Consider the following 17983-nt stretch of genomic DNA (forward strand, 5'->3'; position numbering starts at 1 on the left):
AACTTTTTGATTGAATCTGGCCCGACCCAACCCATAAGCACATCTAGATAGTAATATGCTATTTTTCCAGTTTAGTTTTGATCTTGTTTAATTGTTTTCACATTAAAAAAATTGATGAATAATTTATTTTATTAATGTAAATATAAAAATCAATAGAAAATATAGATAGTATTCAGTATAATAATACATTATAGATTATTATAGTTAAAATTGTGACAGGAAAATTTGTATTCTTTTATGTGTTCAAAATTTTGATGACCCATCTGGCCATCCTAAGATGCCTACATTTTTAAGTTATTAAAATTTTTTTCTCCTTAAGATAGGAAAAATAAAATGGTTATTCATTTATCTTTTAAACAAATATATACCAATTCTGTTATGTGATTTTTCCTTGTAAACAAACTAAAACTCGATTCCACTATGTCTTTGCTTTATTTGATAAAATGTCTTAAGCAAGCTTCTTTAAGGTTTCGTTAGGCTACGCAATGATCAACTCTCTTCTATTCCACCAACAAAAGATTACGATCGTAGCTCGAAGTTGCATACGGGCCTAGGTGTTTGTTCAGTTTAACATAAATGCTAACCATCAAGCCTATTAGAATGGGCTTAAGAGCCCACTAGATATCCCTCCAACACAACATGTAATCAAACGATGATATACCACTATGGCTCTCCTCAAGATAACCAATGAATTTTTTCTTAGATCCCTGTCGGCCACTGAAGATATCCTTTCCATTTGGCTTTCATTGATAGGATGAGTAAAACCCAGAGTCAAGTTATTACGAATGTCGTGGAAATCGATAGGAAGAAGTGCGAGGTTAGTGAAGGAGATAAGCACGAGGGCATTCCATAGTAAATGAACATCGAAACCAGGTATACGCCAACCCTGTTCACTATCCACCACATCATTTACAGTTGCTTCCTCTTGCGTCTTGTTTGACTTTGTGTTTACTCGGCACTGATCACTGACGACTTGTTAAACAAGCAACACTGTTTTGTGCTTAAAAACAGCTTCACATCGCATCACTTCAATCTAATCGATGCTTAGTGTGGGAACTGCACGCATTTTCAATGTAAAACCCCTTAATCTCACTCTCCTTAATTTTTATCCATGTAGATTATCGGTCCTATTCACTCTCCCACTTTCTGAAGGGGGTCGCTTAGCTACTACTAGCTTCGAATTTCAGCTTTTGCTTTCTGCATGCAGGAGTTCCACTTCCCTGAGTAATATTAGTACTGGGAAGCAAAAAAAAAAAAAAATTCATTCTTCACGCAACTGATGCCTATTTAGAGTCATATGAAGGGTATTACTGAAAAGACAAATCTGTTCTTGATATATTTGTCGTTCCAATTTTCAAAGGTAGGATTGGAGCAATTGACGAATGAAATGAATCTCCCTTGGAAGCTAGGATGGTCTTATGTTGTTTTCAAAGGTGAGACTGTTTGTCAGATCTTAGAGAAACTATGCTCCCTTATGCAGTTCCATTTTGGGTTCAATCTTTAAGGCAATACTAACATTCCCCTCGCTGGAATCCCAAAGGGGTATAACTTTAAATTCATCAATGTATAAGTATCGCACCATGCACTGCTTTTATCTTTAAACAAATGTGCCGGTTTGAATTGGCCCTTGATTTCGGGAGCATTTTGGCACTACAGTACAATTCATTCTACCACTACAGTGTAATTTATTTTAGCATTACGATATAATTTATTTTAACACTTCATTGCATTGTATTTTGTCGTGTTAGAGGTAAGAGCGAGTGTTCAATTGAATTGAGTCAAATTAAGTAAAAAAATTTTGAGTTCACGAGTTCTATTTTATCATTCTAATTTGATTTGAATTTTTTTTCGAATCGAGTCAAATGAAATTAAAATTTGCGTCGAGTTGAATCAAATGAAATTATTCGAGTTAAATTAAAAAACTAAACATATCAAATTAAAATATTGTTACAAGATAAATAATTCCAAGTTAGAGCACCTAAATTTGAAACCACATATATTTTAAAACTTTTTCAAAGTAAAAATATATACTTTAATATAATAAATTTAAATAATTAATTAACTTATTTAGATTTTCATAATTATTATTTTAGAAAAACTTTAAAATTTTTAACTTTCTTTATATATTTTTAGAATTTTTAGAATATTAATAATTTTTAAAAATATATAAATTTTGGAATTTTTATAAATATTTTGAATTTTAAAATTATTTTAAATTTTTGTTGAGGGAGACCAATTTGCTCATTTTCAAAGTTGATAAGGACCAAAAGAGTATTTACACCAATCTGTTATTCGAATTGTAAAATTCAACTCGACTTGAACTCGAATCGAGCTTGATTCGATTAACTCGAAATTCGATTTTTTTGAATTGAATCAAATTTTATTCACCCCTAGTTAGAGGATTAGTGTCTTTATGCATGATTAACACTTTGATTCTTATTGTGGAGTGTTTAAATCCACATACTCATACTTGTATCTACATCCAATTAGTAAAGGCTAAAAGAAAATGTTTAATATGCCATTTTGATTCTGAAAATGATATTATATCTTGATTCATTGATAAAAATATCATCTTGAATTTGATAATCAAATACTAGGTTGATTCTGTTTATGAAAGGTCATTCTGAGTATAATATATGACAATAATCCTGTTGAAATGATATTTTGTGATTATTAACATTTTGAATTCAAATTATGTTAGTGCTATAGAATGTTCAATACTCAACGTACGATTTTGTTTGTTTCTGTGCACAGTCTTGTCTTAAGTTTTGGTGTGTTCGTGATCTTGTCAGCATCCAAGCTATCAGTACTCAGCTCAACCATCAATTGTAACATTTTCCTATATTCAATTAGAATTGGCATGTACCTAAGTCATTAGAAAGTGCTTTGAAGTCATTATATCATTTTGATTTGTAAATATGTTAATGATGCATGCCTTGGTGAGTGGTTGAGTGATTTTGTATTTCACTTATCTTTTGGTGTATATATTTGATGGAGCAATTTTGATTGAATGGCTAGTTGTGCATAAGTTATTAGTTAGTTTAATTAGGCTAGTTTTGTTGGAATAAATAATATGACCCTTAGGTGTAATGCATTTATATAAGTTAAGTATGTGTAAATTAGATTGATATAAGCTAAAATGGTTTTTGTGTTGGTAGATGTTGACTCCCTACTTGGTTTAAATAATTAAAGTATGTATTTAGTTAATTTAACTATCCATTTACTAATATTGAAATAAGACATATGAAATACGAGAATTTTAACATATTGATTATGTTCTTATATGTCAATTGGTTACGAGATTGAAGCTCGATTCACGATTTTATGTTCCCGATCATCTAAATAAGTATTTGCTTGAATAATGGTAGAAATATGAAGGAAAAATAAACAAAAGGATAAACTTTAATATAACTCACAAATGTAAATAAATCAGAAAAGAATCGACGATATATAACAACGCAACCTGTTTTCTATATTGTTGTTTAATACTCGAAAGTTTAGAAAATGATAGAGATCTTGACCCGCTATCTATAATGAAATAAGAACCAAAGGTATGATATTTTGATCACCACACTTTGAGAAGGTGATAAGATTGGATTTTAGAGTAAACGCCACAAGAAAGAATGAAGGGCTTTTACTCTAAAATGATGTAATAAACTAGGACATAATTAACTCACATATTAAACATGTAATGACAATAACATAATATTTTAAAACATATTTATGATGTTCGAATAAAACATAAAACAAAGTTGTGGAAATTAATAGACTAATTAAATTGAACAGTTTGGGCCTTAAAAGCCCTCAATTGTCTCTTTAGGTTTCTCATCATAGCCCACTTTTTAGGCCCAAATGGCAGCTTCGACCTTGACCCAATTAAGGGACCCGATATCACATCAAGTTTGGTATGATTTAGGATGTGTTTTGGCATCAATTATTTATTGGAAAGTTTGCATTTTTGACATGTTGGCAGGATGGTTTCAATATACATTGGTTATGTCTCGAGACAACATGAACAAAAATGATTAAATTGTACATTTCTAGGTAATTGTCTCGAGACATGTTGAATAAATCTCAAGACAATAATCGTAGACCTCGAGACATGTACCCCATGGTCTCGAGATGAGTAAATATCGAACCTAAATAAGTTTTTCTTATTTCAGGTCTCGAGACATCCAAACATCGAAGCTAGAATAGCAAAACAAGAGAGATTTATCTCGAGACTTATCTACAGACTTGAGAAGCTATGCTTCGAGACATAGATTTTAATGTCTCTAGACATGTCATCATCGAAGAAAAATTTTTAAAAATAAATTGTATCTTATCTCGAGACATCATGTTGAAATTTGATGAATAGAGTTTAGATTTCAATCTTAACTCCGTAATTTACTCTGTTTAATTCTAAAAACACTTTTTGTGAGTTCATTTTATATGAATTAAACATGTTTGTTCCTTAAGTTGACTATGTGTGATTTATAATATGATTGAACGTTAATATTATTGTTGAAATGATTTGCCATGGTTCCTCGTTACCATCACCATAGACAGCCCCGCAATTTCTTCCTCCATACACAGACAAAACGTCAGAACCCAAGCAGACAAATAGACGAACCATCGACAGAATGAAAGCAAACAGATAGAATCATGACGTCCCAAATAAGCAATTATCCGACAAAGAAACCAACAAAGAAAACGAGGAAAAGGAAAGGGTTCAAAGGCATGCCACATGAGAAGACGAGAGTGTGCCATTAGGCAGACTAAGTCTATTTTTTCTTCACTTTGTTATCTATTATATTTTTATTTTTAAAGGCATATTATATATATGTATAGATGGGCCTGTACTTTGGATTACCACAATTCAATTTCAATTTGGTGTGCTTTCTCCATTTTGTTTCTTTCTTTGCATGCGCAAGGTTGCGCAATTTCATTATTAAATTTTCTTTCCTTCATTTTTTTTTTACTTAAATCTGCGTATCATTTAATTTTAGGCAGATAGTTAATTTGGGAGAGAGTTGTGAGATCCTAAATCATATCTAAAAATATTTATTTAGTATTTTTTATTATTATTTAGGAGATGGATACTATCGTCTTATAAAATTGTATTGATAAGAGTACAATTGGAAGAACAGAAATGATTGTCTAGTGTATTCAGTCTATCGAATAATACATTGGTATGTTTAATTAAGTGATTGGTTGGATCCGTTAAAGGAAATAGTAATTGAATTTAAACCACCTGAGTAGTTGAGGCTATCGGTTCGATTGAAGAGCTAAATCATGGACGCGTGTTTTATCGTTGTTCATTTGGTAAAGATTAGTTGTTAGGCATTCCCGCAATTAATTTACAGACGAAAGGGTTGGTAGTCTAAGGTATCTTCAATCACTATAATTGACTTATTGATTGAAGGAGAAGACTTATTATTAAGGACCGGTTCGAAACTTGAAGCAAAAATTGAGCCTGGAGCTAGAATATCATCATATTGGTTTATTCAATTTAATTTCTTTTTTATCTATTTTTACTGTTATTTCGATTTCAATAATTTTATTAGATTTAAATTCTCACACTGTCATACATTGTAGGCATGACAGTTGCTTGGCACGCAACCTGATTAAATCGAATAACAAATTTAAATATCTCAACTTTTGTGAAATCGATCTTACTCCTTATACCACTATTTATATACTTTTTAAATGTAAAAATTTATTTTTGATGGATTCAATAAAGATTAAAATTAATAAAATTTTATTATTATTTTAAATGTGAGGAATCTTTGCAGTCGAATGGTTTGGGATAAAGTTGATTTTGGGAAGACGAGTCCCCGCGACCCACCCCTCCTTCCTCGCTTCTCTGCTCCTTTTCTTTTTGCTTCTTCTACATGCGATAATCATCAGGCATATACATATGTTGGGTATCCACGTACTTTAAAGGCAGATTGTTTGCTTCGTTAAACAGATGCTAAAGTGCCCATTTTTATCAGCCATGCAAGCATCCACCCTCACTCGTATTTTCTGTCTGCTATGCACGTCAACCAAAGTTACAATTTTCAATTAAACTTCTGATAAAGGAAAAAAGAAAACCCTTTCAATTAAACTTTGATTTATAGTCTGCTTTAAATTTGGACCAAAACACGGAAAAAGTGTATATAATTCTATTTTTTCTTTCATCTATATCAAATCTGTTGCACAAGCTTTAGCAATGCCCAATTTGGATCTCAATCAACAAAGTGGAGATTACTCATTCAAACATGATTCTCCAAGTGTAACTAAAAATTAAAAAACATTACAAATAAGTATAAAAAATGGAATGTCTTATATGATAAATATCAAACCCAAGGCAAATTAAATTTGGATAAATAATAAAAAGTTATAAATTTATCATTGAATCATGTGATAGTTACAAGTTGACCATTGGCCTGTTAAGTTGTTAAGGTACCTTAGATGTGGAGACAATTAAATTTACAATTTGGCCAATCAATTATTTATAAATTTACAATTTAGTCATTTAATTTAAAAAAGTTACAAGTTCGCTTATAAATTATTTGTAAATTTACAAATTTACATTTTGCTTATTCAATTTTTGCACCACTATATCCTAACCCGATAATCCAAACAGTATCAACAATAACTTAAGCCCCAAACCGTAACAAAGCCATTGTCAATCTTATGCCTCACCTTTTAACTCAATCAACTGGCAACCATTTATTCTTAACCTATTCACTATTTTCCCTTCAACTAAAATCATGATTCAAAGAAAATCCACTATCAAATGATTCAAACACCCTTTTCTTGAAGTAAAGGGATAGAATAAAATCAAATAAAAGAGAATTAATCAAAATAGTAAAAAAAAAAACCGACTAAAATGTACTAGAATCAGTTAGGAGTACTAGTCAAAGAGTTCCAAACAACGAAGGCTCAACCAAAAAGATCAAGGAGAAAATCTCATTAAGAAGAAGAAAATATCGGAGTTAGGCAACCATCTGACAACGGTGAACATAGATTGAAAAGAGCTTCTTCATTATTAGGGTTTTGGTTTTAAATCAATGAACTTTCAACAAGAGCTTCTTCGTGCATTAGTAATAGTCTCCCTTCGCTTTAAGCTCGTGAATAATCTAAGTGTTTTGCTGTTGCTCACTTTACTGTTGGTTATATTTCTTCAACAAGAAACTGAATTGTTCTTGGAGCTCTACATATTGTTGTGTCGTTGGGATATTATTTTGCATAGCTGGGTTCTTTAACCTCTTGACCTTGCGGTTGATGATTGTCTCCCGCAAGATTTGGTTGGTTATAGTATCTTGGTGGTAGTTCTATTGAGCCTACTGTTAGTAGTTTCCTTGGTCATCCGGTTGGCCATGTTGACTGCCATAGTAATATTCTACTTATTATTGTTGATAGTATTGTTCCTGAGAAGAGGTTTACCGGTAATAATCACGTTTACCATACTGTTGTAGTATTGATTTTCTGATAATATTGGTCACCTTGCTTGTTGTTGACCTTGTTGATTTGTATTTCTAGGGTATTCTGAGTCGACTAAGTCATAACTTTTCGTCCAAAATTCCCACAGACAACACCCTAGGGGAGAGGGTATTGATAGATGGAAGAAGGCTTAAAGTAAAACTCTTATTTTATGATTACCTCTTTTAGAGTTTAAATTTAGACTCGAACTAGGGTATAGGTTAATGTGGCTACCTTGGATGTGGGTAAGTTTAAAAAATTGAAATTATTGAATGAGGTTGAATTTGATGTGACGGTTATTCTTGATGATTTTTTGGTATTACTCCATGTCTAAACCACCCCTTTTTTTTTTTAAAAAAAATTTATATTTAAATTTGATAAAAGAATGGGGGAATCGAATTTTTGAAAGTAAAATATGGAGTCGCTACCGATTTTTTTGTTTGGTGTGATCGGATCACCAAAAATGAGGTTATTTTAATAAAACGTTTTTGGTTTATTAAAACAAAGATTTTGATCTACGAACTTTTGAGAAAAAACGAGTTTGGGAGTCGGTTACGCATGAGGAAGGTTTAGCACCCTCACTACACCCAAAATTGGTACCGAATCGATTAAATGTTGTCCTTATGTCTAAAATTTAAAAATGTTTTTTGAAACGTGGTTCCTTTTTTATAACATTTGAATAACCCGAGTTGGTCGCCAGAAATCTTCTTGTTTCGACGTCCGAAAATTTTTAATTTGGAAATCACAAAAGGACGCTCACTATTTAGTTCAACGGAAAACCGAAACCCAGCACAGTAGGGCACGATTCCTCGAATTTCCAAACATTGACCATTGCCTTGCCTTAGAAAATATGAGTGAAATTTCGAAGAGATACTCGATTATTTTGAACGAATGGGAGATTGCAACTCAGCACGATAGGGCACTATTCCCCGAATTGCCAAACATCGAACATTTCTTCCGTTTTCAAGAGTTTTTAGAAAACATGAGTGAAATTCCGAAGGGATCTTCAATTGTTTTGAACCAATGAAAAAGCGCAACCCAGCACGATAGGGCACGATTCTCAAATCGCCAAACATTGAACATCATCTTCGTTTTAAAGTATTTTTAATAAACATGAGTGAGAATATAAAGGAATATTCGATTGTTTTGAGCAAACGAAAGATCACAACCCAGCACGATAAGGCATGATTCTCGAATTGTCAAACATCGAATATTGCCTTCGTTTTAAATAATTTTTAAAAGACATGAATGAAATTTTGAAGGGATATTTGATTATTTTAAGCAACCGAGAAATTGCAACCCAGCACGTTAGGGCACAATTCCGCAAATTGCCAAATATCGCACATCACCTTCGTTTCAAAGAATTTTAAAAAGGCATGGGTGAAATTTTGAAGGGATATTTGATTATTTTGAGTAAACGCGAAATTGCAACCCAACACGTTAGGGCACTATTCCGCGAATTGCCAAATATCGAATCTCGTCTTCGTTTTAGAGAGTTTTTAAATGAATACTTATAAAATTAGCTTAAAACGTATTAATGCATTTTTTGAAATGAGACGGAGTTAATCATAAAGATTTGAATTTTATAAAAACCACATTTCGCAAACCGAGTGAAAAATAATGATATGGGATAACCGGCACATATGAGATGCAATCGATTAGCAAACTAATAATTAAATATAGCTAACCTAAAAATGCAACCCAATTACAATAGCGCATGAAGGATAATTGACATAATAATACAATGACGAAAATGATAATATAACAGTCATACAAACAAAACAATACATACAATAATATGCCACAATGATATACATTGCATGATATAGAATAACCAATGCAAGATATAAAAACAACATAGCAATTAGAAGCCAATGCGCTATAAAACGGTTTTAAAATAATAACGAATAAATGGACCCATACATAAGTTGACAAATTTGCATGAAAACTATGGGTAGCTATATGATTTTTGGAATAGATGTTATAGAATAAAAATCAAATTACACGTAAAATATTTTAAACACGAATTTATTCGAAGTTAACAAAATATATGATAATAATAATAAAAAATATGATCTGAAAAATACATGACAAAACAAAATGCCCAAAATAGACTTGTAAAAAAACGTACATATAAATTTATAAAAAGAATGAGATTAATAATAATATATATATATATATAATTTTGGTTGGTCTAAAACCATACATATCCTTATATCAAAACATTTAAATAATAGGCTATATAAAACACAAAAGCAATATAATATAAAGAAATATTCAAAAAAGATAACAATAATAATTTTATAATTAAAAAGCTTTTAAAATTATTTCATATATACATAAAGAAAATATTTGGTAAATTACAAAGCGAAAGGTGTTTTAAAATAAAAATCTATTAAAGTAATAAGTGTATTAATGTGTATATGTATATATAAATTTTAAAGAGAACACATGCAAATTTATAAAGAAATGATAATGTGTATAGATTTAATAATATATAAACCGAATATATGTACTAATATAAGCAAATAGAAAAATAATTTTATGCAAAATATATATGTATAAACAAAATGTATTATCGTGGCAAGATATATGCTAAAATACATAGTTAGAATAAAACATTATATGTATGAAGCATTAGGATTATTATAAAACATGTATATGCCTAATAACATGAAAGAAATAAACATTTAAGATATACAAAGTATGATAATAATATTACAAAAAACGAATCTACAACACTAAAAAAATGATTATCAAAATTGTTTAAAATATACAAGTAAATAAATGAAAAAGATTATAAAGTTATAAAATAAAAAGACCTAATTAAAATTAAACTATAACACACAAGGTAAATTTGAAAATAAACAGAAACAATGGAAGGACCAATAGCCAATGCGCGAAAACAGCTAGGGACTAAAACTGGCAATATACCAGATCCATTTGCAAATGAGTGTAAATCATCAGGGTCAAATTAAAAACAAACAAGGCAAGAACATGGGTTGATTTAGATATGGCGCGAAAGGGGAGGGACTTGCGTCGAAAATAGCCCATCCGTGACAAGACAAGCGGATCTTGAGCGTGTGCGGGTCAGGTCATCGGGCTGCAGCTTTGGACGCAGTCGTTTTGAGGCCATTAATTCGGCCTAAAACGGTGACGTTTGGAGGGCCCCTTTATGGCCACCGAAAGAAACCCTAAGAGGGTCTGCAGCCATTTTCAAATAGCAAGAAAGAAAAAACTAGGGTGCCTTCGCCCTTCGTCGTTTAATCAGCCTTTCGAAGGCCTGTTCTCTTGCCTATCCTTTCGACTCACTCAAGAGTCAATCCAGGCTTCATCGAACTGAAAGATTCGCATGTCTTGCTCACGAACCCCGAATCACCGCTTGGTTTCAATCGTAGCGAAGCAAGCGAGGATTCGAAGACATCAAACGCAGGTAAGTTTCGTTTCTCTTTTCATACATTCGATTCAAAAAAGGTAAAATGAGAGAAGAAAAGGAAAATAAGGGAGGGAGATTGTGAATGAATCACCTTTCGATTCGTCTATTGCTTTTCTATTGCGTATATTGTCTGTGTTTGTATTCGTGTTTTTTGTTGCGTAAAAAAAAGGAAGAAAATACAACCGTTATTACACGGCTTTTATAGCCGAAAACAGAGAGAAAAAGAAATGAAAAAGAAAATACAAGTTTTGTTTCTTTTCTCCTCTTTCTTTGTTGTGCTGGTGTTTTTGTATTTGTTTGCAGGTACAGAGTCCACTGGCATCGTACGGAGGTGCGGGCATGGCGTACGAGGGCCGTGTGCTGGTGCTCGGGTACTGGGTGTGGCGTGGCTGTTGGAGGCATGGAGGTTGGGATCGGCTGCAGCGCTAGAAAAAAAAGAACCCTAGGGTTCTGTCTGTTCTAAAAGCAGTGGGCCTATCGAGCCTTGTAAGTTTGGGTCCGGTTTTAAATGGATTGTTTGGGCTTGATTTTTTGTAATGGGCTGTAATGGACAGTGGATTTTTTTATTATTATTTATTATTGTTTTAATTTTTTTTTCTTTATACGGGCTGGGCAAATTTGGCCCACTACACTCCATATTTATATTCACCATGGCTTGAGAGATCTTGATGTTGATGATGGTAATAACTTTTTTATCTGGAAATGAACCATTAAAATTTGGATATCACCATCCCACCATTTTCATCGAGATTATACGGCTTAAGAATTGTCTTTCACTTTATCAAAGTTTAGAAGTTTTCATGCTGGACTTTAAGGAACAAGAAGTAGTTGTAAAATAAGAAAAGCTAGCGATGGTTAAATAATAGGCAGGGCATGGGAATTCCCGGGTCCCCATGCATGCAGTACTATTGCTCCACTAATGTCATGTCAGTCTGTCTGTGGATCTTGATTCCTCAAGCTTTATGGATTCTCTTTCAACCTGTAACGTACCTACCGTCCAAATATGTGACTATTTCAAAAAATTAGTAGTCGTTTCAGTTTCATCACACAATCAATAAGAAGCTCACACGCCCCCGCAGGGCCCCCACCATTGCATTGTTTTTGCCTGCCCTGCATGCACCCCACCCAAAATAAACTCTTTGTTTCCATTTTGTTTGACTGTTGAATTACAGTTTTGACAGTACTCACGTCACACCTAATTGTTGCCTGTTTCTATGAGTCGGCAGTTTTGGCTTTATACGTAACACCCAAGTTGAAGCTGGAATTCATCCCCCCATTTGAAAGCAACAAATGCTTGTAATCTAGTTTTCACTAACTATGTTTGTTGACAAGTCCATGTTCCAGAATCGGAATCCTCAATTTGAGGAGAAGAAAAAGAAAGGGTATAGGGGTCCCCCCTTCTTTAGCACCTAACCCAAACTGGCGCCCTTGGAGTAGATATCTTAGCTACCATATTCAAGGACTTTACGGCAATTATTATTGTTATTATAAATTCAAACCTGTTGAATGTGAAGAGATTGCTCAAGCACTCAACGATGTTGCGGATTTAGAAGTTTGAAGTTCCAACATATTTCAGGACTTAGTAAGAACCAGATCGATCTAATTTGAGAGATTAGTTAAAGGCTTAAAGTCATAATTGAATTTTGCGATACCAAATTTCATCCTCATTAATTATTTCCGAGTGGTTAAATGCTATACATTTAGAGCAGTTTGTTGAGCCACCCCGATCACATTAATCATTACGTGGATAGCATTGAAGTGAGAATCATAGAAAATAAGCTAGAAATATTAGCAAGGAATGCCGATTTTCTTCTATGAATTTTTCTCTTTATATTATCACAAGAACTTTTATTCATGCTTTTGATTTACATTTGAAATTCCATTATCGAAAATTTGAATTTTAATGTAACTATTTTGTAAAAAAAATTAATACAAATATTTTAAATGTAAAAATAAATGTTTGTATTAGAAAATTATAATACAAATAAATAAGGAAGAAATTATTACACCTTCAGTTTTATATATCTATATATATTTTTGCTTCTGACAGTTTCTAAGGGTTGGTTTAGTCTAAAAGTTACGCCCAACCTAACCTCTGCACAAAAAATAATTACCAAAGCTAAGCACCACACATTACTTCAAAATTAGCATTCACAGTTGAATGTCTTCAATGCTTGGTGATGATAATAGCTGAAGGAGGGATCTCTTGAAATTTGAAACCATAAATTTGCCTCTTGAATGAGAGTAGGTTTCGGGTTTTTATTGGGATTCATTTGTCTTAAAAAAAGACATTAGTAGATTAGATCGGTCTTTTGGAAATGGCATGGTTACTTGTGAATTAAGTAATTTGTTAATTAAAATTCGAATTTACATTCGGTAATATATACATATATATTACCCGAAGGGGCGATTTTCATTGCACAGAATAATCAAACAAACTAGCACCCATCACATTACAAGGAATTTTATCTTCTACAAAATGGAAATGACAAACTGATAATGCAATTTCTTCCTTTTCTTTTATTTATTTATTTATTTGGAACTCTTAGTTTTGCTGCAATTTACAAAAGGGACTCTCAGGTGTAGCCTAGGAGCAATGAAACTTCTAGTTCTACACTCATAAACTGATCTCACAAGTAAAAAAACTTCACGTTGAGACATGTCAATTACCAAATATGATGGTAAAGTAATCCATTATTACCTTGTATTTTATTTTCGAAATGTTTTCCCGATGGAATTTGGAAAAGGACACAGTAACAACTAGGTCATGGATGCCTTTTCGAAGCTGGACTTTTTTCATTTTAGCAGCTAGGCATTTAATTTGAGGTGAGGCAATGATATGCCGCGAACATCTGGAATGACAATATACAATTTGTACCTGTTGCAATGGGGAGAAGTCATGTACAAAGTAATCAGACAAATGAATTTAGGATAAGAAATTAGATACAAACTATAAAAAGGACAGACCAACCTTCTTCTGGACTGCAGCCACGAGTTCGTTGTTATTGCCACCGAGGTACAGATTCCACAGGGCATCCCACCTGTAAAATGAAGGAGTAATCAACGGATTAGAAAAAGCAGCAGATATTCTCAAGTTGATCAAAACACTTTTAACAGGGTAAAAAGGCATTATTTACAGCTGCAGTACCTGGCTAATTGAGGAGAGAATTATACTTTCTTCATGAAACCTTTTATGTATTACTAACATGTCCTGTCTCATTTTCCTCAAGCATGTATCATAGAATATGGATTGGTAGAAATTATGTCAAAAGAAGCTGAGTTCTGTGTATCCATGTGACAGTGGCAGCAGCTCTTCAACCTCGATCCTGGCACTGGAACAACTCGAGTTTTTCCAGATTCGGCTATGGTTAATAGACACAACCTCTGCTGAAAATACACTATAAACAGGCCTATGATCTGAGAACTTTGACTCCCCACGAACATAAGATAACTGACAGAGGCCTCTTCCATACCACAGTATACGGTCACACCTTCACAAATATCAGTTCTTTATAAAAGCAAATTTATGTGAATTTCTTCTCATAAACATAAAAGTTCCTCCAATTGCTTAAAAGAAGGTAAATAGGGAGATTACCATGCGGGAGTTCTTCTCTTCTCCCTTAGGTGCTGGTCCTCCCCAGCATATCTGTCTGAATTATTTGAATACTTGTATGTGGGAGGGAAATATATTCTTCCTTCACTCCATCCCTTGAAAACATGGCCCCGTCTTTGCTCTATACGAAGCTGGAAAACCATCAATGTGTAAGTCTCATAGGAATTAAATTGAGAGCAGTGCAAAGCTCCTTGAGAATTGGACATGAAAATGTATCAAGTATAACATGCCTGGTCATTCTCTAACAGGGCTTTCCAATTGCACATCTCAACTAGAGCCTTCGCAAAACGGTATGACAGAGCAATCCGATAATTCAAATCCCCAAGCCATATGATGCGACTATGCCAAGACATTTAAAACTTGCAATTTATACCAAAGGCTAAGACTAAATTTCTGGCAAAACAATGCAGTATCTTAATCTGACAAGCATGAATAGAGTCCAAATTTAACATATAAAGGCTTACTCGTGTTCCAGAATCATTTGGGGAGAATTGTCATCCCCCATTCCATGAACCCTGGGAAATCTCGTCTTTCTGAGGATCTCCATAACATCAGAGTTTCTTCGGAGTTCATCACCTTCCTTTTGCCCAGAGGTTAAATGACTACAGATGAAGCAAAAGCTGGTTTGATGCAAACACATGCTAATAGAAATGGAACCCTGGAACATCCGAGAATGAGTATGCCTCACTTATTCCAAGTTCAACAAATATTCTCAAATCAGAGAAAGTTTCATAAGGCAAAAATGTACCTTGTTTCCAAGATAACCCATCAATCCTCTGCCAACACATGACACTTTCATGCTGTGCACATCATCTCTAAGATCACTCTTCACCCATATAGTTAGAAATATTCCAACCATTTGTTTGCTGGCCACCAAAGAATACCTTGAATGCCCCATCTGTCTATTGCTTTCCTCTGCCGAGAAAAATCCACCACAGGACATTGGAGAATGTTGCGAATACTGAGTGTTACTTGGTGAATCCCCATGTTCATTCTCGTCATCAGAGATAGAGGAACCCCATCTGAAACTAGGATCGTAATCACTTGGTCTATGCCCAAAGATAACACGATCACAAACACTGAACCGATGATCAAGCCGGGGTTGTGACATCTCCATGTTGCTATGACTCAAGGATTGACATGATCGTCTGTGGAAGAAAGATGAAGCTCTTTGCCTTGTCGATCCTTCAAAGTCAGCATCCAATTCTACGGGTGGATCTGGTATTAGTGAAGGTGAAGGTGTATGGCATCCACCACCGGTGCTGGGAACACTATTCAGGGTCTTCCTAATGAGAGCTAGCCATTTCCTAGCTGGTCCATTGTCTTCAGTGCCCAAAACATTACCAGCATTTAAAGGAATGATTTCTTGAAACCTAAAAGGCCAAATTAAAGGATCATAGAGGCTTTAGTTACCATCATCAAACTAGTTTTTCCAAGAGGATGTAGAAGAAACCTGGACTAGTTTGACATACCCGAGAACATAAATGTCAGCAGGAGGAGAGGTATGAAGCCAATCTTCGAGATTCAAATAACTAGGAGGAGATTTCCCAGCTACATTCCATGTAGCTACAAAGACCCTGCGCACATATAGAACCAAAAATTACTTATTCAACAACACAACTCAAAACCAGAAATCAATTAAGAATGCAACATATATATACCTATAATTATGGACATCTATAGCTTGTGAGCCATCAAGGTCAATCTTACTTAGTGGAACTCGATCAGAATACCTCTTGCTCAATCTCTCTAGCATCCATGTAACTAATTAGAAAAATTTGCATAGAAGAGAAACGGAACAGATTGAAATAATATTAAGTTCTAAACATTGGGTTTTAATTAAAATTTTTGGGAAAAGGGAGATTAAAGAAAGATGGTGCAAAGCAATCAGGAACCTGTTTTACTTTTCTTAATGGTGCATGCCTCCCTCTCAGAGAAGTTGCGTCTCCAATGTTCATCAACATCTGAAAAAGAAAACACCATATAAAGTTGTTAAAGGTCATCTTTCTCTTTAACTCTATCCGCAAACAGCGTAAAAAAAATAAAGCAAAAGAGAAGAAAACAAATTCCAGATCTTGAACTGCTAAAGGAAAGCATCAAGCCACTCAAAATTAAGAACAAAAAAAGATACATTTTTGTATAAAACAAAGAGTAAAATCATAGAAGTAGTATAACCCCAATGTCCAGGGCCACAAAGAATCTAAAATCAAGACACTTTTCACTTTCAGAAAAGAAAGACTAAAACAGAATTAAAAGCCACCTTCATAATCAATATCATTAGCATGAAAGTCCTCAGCTTTACTCTTGATGTTCAACCACTTCTTGATCAATGTCTTGGGCCATGAAATCTTCATTAGGGAAATACACTTGACATAAACAGCAATCTCATACTTTACAAAAAATGACAGAAGAATCAAATGGGTTTCTGGCTTGTCTCAATATAACCTTGCTCCTTCTTAGTGTTCCCATCTCTCATTGTGCCACAGCTTTCATATAGCCTTTCCAAGCAGAAATTATTATGATTCAGTGAAGTTGCTTCTTTTGGCTCAACTATGACATGTTATTTTCGTTTTAAAAAACATAAACAAAGACAAACAGGAAACGTACAAAAGACAAAAAACAATCTTGAAAACAGGGCTTTAAAAGAAACGGGTGGGAAAGTTCAAGCTTAGCGCTGAAAATAATGGAAGATACAAATGGTTTAATTTTGAATGATAGCAAAAGAGATGCAAGAGAACTAGAGAAGGGCATTCCTCTGTTCCCTTAGGGAATGAACAGAAAACAAGAAAGGGAGCAAAGGAAGTTCCAGTCTTTTTTAATTTGCATTAATAATTTATCTTCAACAAGCTGAAAGCGAAATCCAAAAAAGTCCAGTTGGGCATTTTCCCCATCTTGTTTTCTTTGGTGTTACACTAATTAAGTTTTTCTGCTGGAGAAGTCGAAGATATAACAGACCAAAAAGAGAGGAAAAATGAATGAACAGAAGAGGGGGCCAGACAACAACTGAAGTGTGGAAGCGAAGACGGGATTTTTACTAAACTAAGGACAAAAAAAAATAAAAAAATATCAAAATAATACAAATAAAATTATGTACCAAAATGGTACATTTGGGGTGGTGCCGATGGCATAGGCGTGACCACCCATGTCTAATAAAAAATTATTGTTACTGTCTATTAAATTGCGGCATGGGATTAAATGTAATAATATAATTTATTCAGGGATCTATTATGCAATTGTTCCATTTAGAATGATTGCTATAAATAAAAGGATAAGGGTGCCGGCTGACAATCTGGCGACACTAAACTTAAAATATGGCTAATTTTCTTGTTAGCTCTCCTTATTTATTATTTTCTTTTTATTTCCCTTCAATTCATTATATTGTTTTCAAACAAGCCCTTAACCTATTTTTGTAGTTAAATAAGCCCTTAACTTTTGATTTTTACTCATAAAAACCCTTCATTTTAATATTAAAGTAAATATATTTT

General features: G+C 33.5%; 1 protein-coding gene and 2 long non-coding RNA genes across 3 annotated transcripts; 2 read left to right on the forward strand and 1 right to left on the reverse strand.

Annotated features, from left to right (window-relative positions):
* The first annotated feature begins 673 nt into the window (after positions 1–673).
* Positions 674–1800, forward strand: LOC128284218 (uncharacterized). The gene is made up of 2 exons (XR_008274591.1): positions 674–1073; positions 1361–1800. It is a non-coding gene; the product is annotated as an uncharacterized LOC128284218 (long non-coding RNA).
* Positions 1801–10420: 8620 nt separating this feature from the next.
* LOC128284219 (uncharacterized) lies at positions 10421–11473 on the forward strand. The gene is made up of 2 exons (XR_008274592.1): positions 10421–10882; positions 11189–11473. It is a non-coding gene; the product is annotated as an uncharacterized LOC128284219 (long non-coding RNA).
* A 1806-nt stretch (positions 11474–13279) lies between these two features.
* Positions 13280–17528, reverse strand: LOC108471181 (type I inositol polyphosphate 5-phosphatase 4-like). Its single transcript, XM_017772785.2, has 11 exons — positions 16759–17528; positions 16394–16462; positions 16160–16247; positions 15971–16075; positions 15247–15871; positions 14963–15156; positions 14729–14837; positions 14481–14629; positions 14034–14376; positions 13857–13926; positions 13280–13763 (listed from the first exon to the last, which is right to left on the reverse strand). Exons 1-9 carry the CDS (start codon positions 16850–16852, stop codon positions 14151–14153), a joined length of 1659 nt encoding a protein of 552 aa, XP_017628274.1. The 5' UTR covers positions 16853–17528; the 3' UTR covers positions 13280–13763; positions 13857–13926; positions 14034–14150.
* Positions 17529–17983: the final 455 nt, after the last annotated feature.

The sequence above is a fragment of the Gossypium arboreum genome, chromosome 11 (genome assembly GCF_025698485.1).
Source record: "Gossypium arboreum isolate Shixiya-1 chromosome 11, ASM2569848v2, whole genome shotgun sequence".
NCBI classification, from domain to species: Eukaryota; Viridiplantae; Streptophyta; class Magnoliopsida; order Malvales; family Malvaceae; genus Gossypium; species Gossypium arboreum.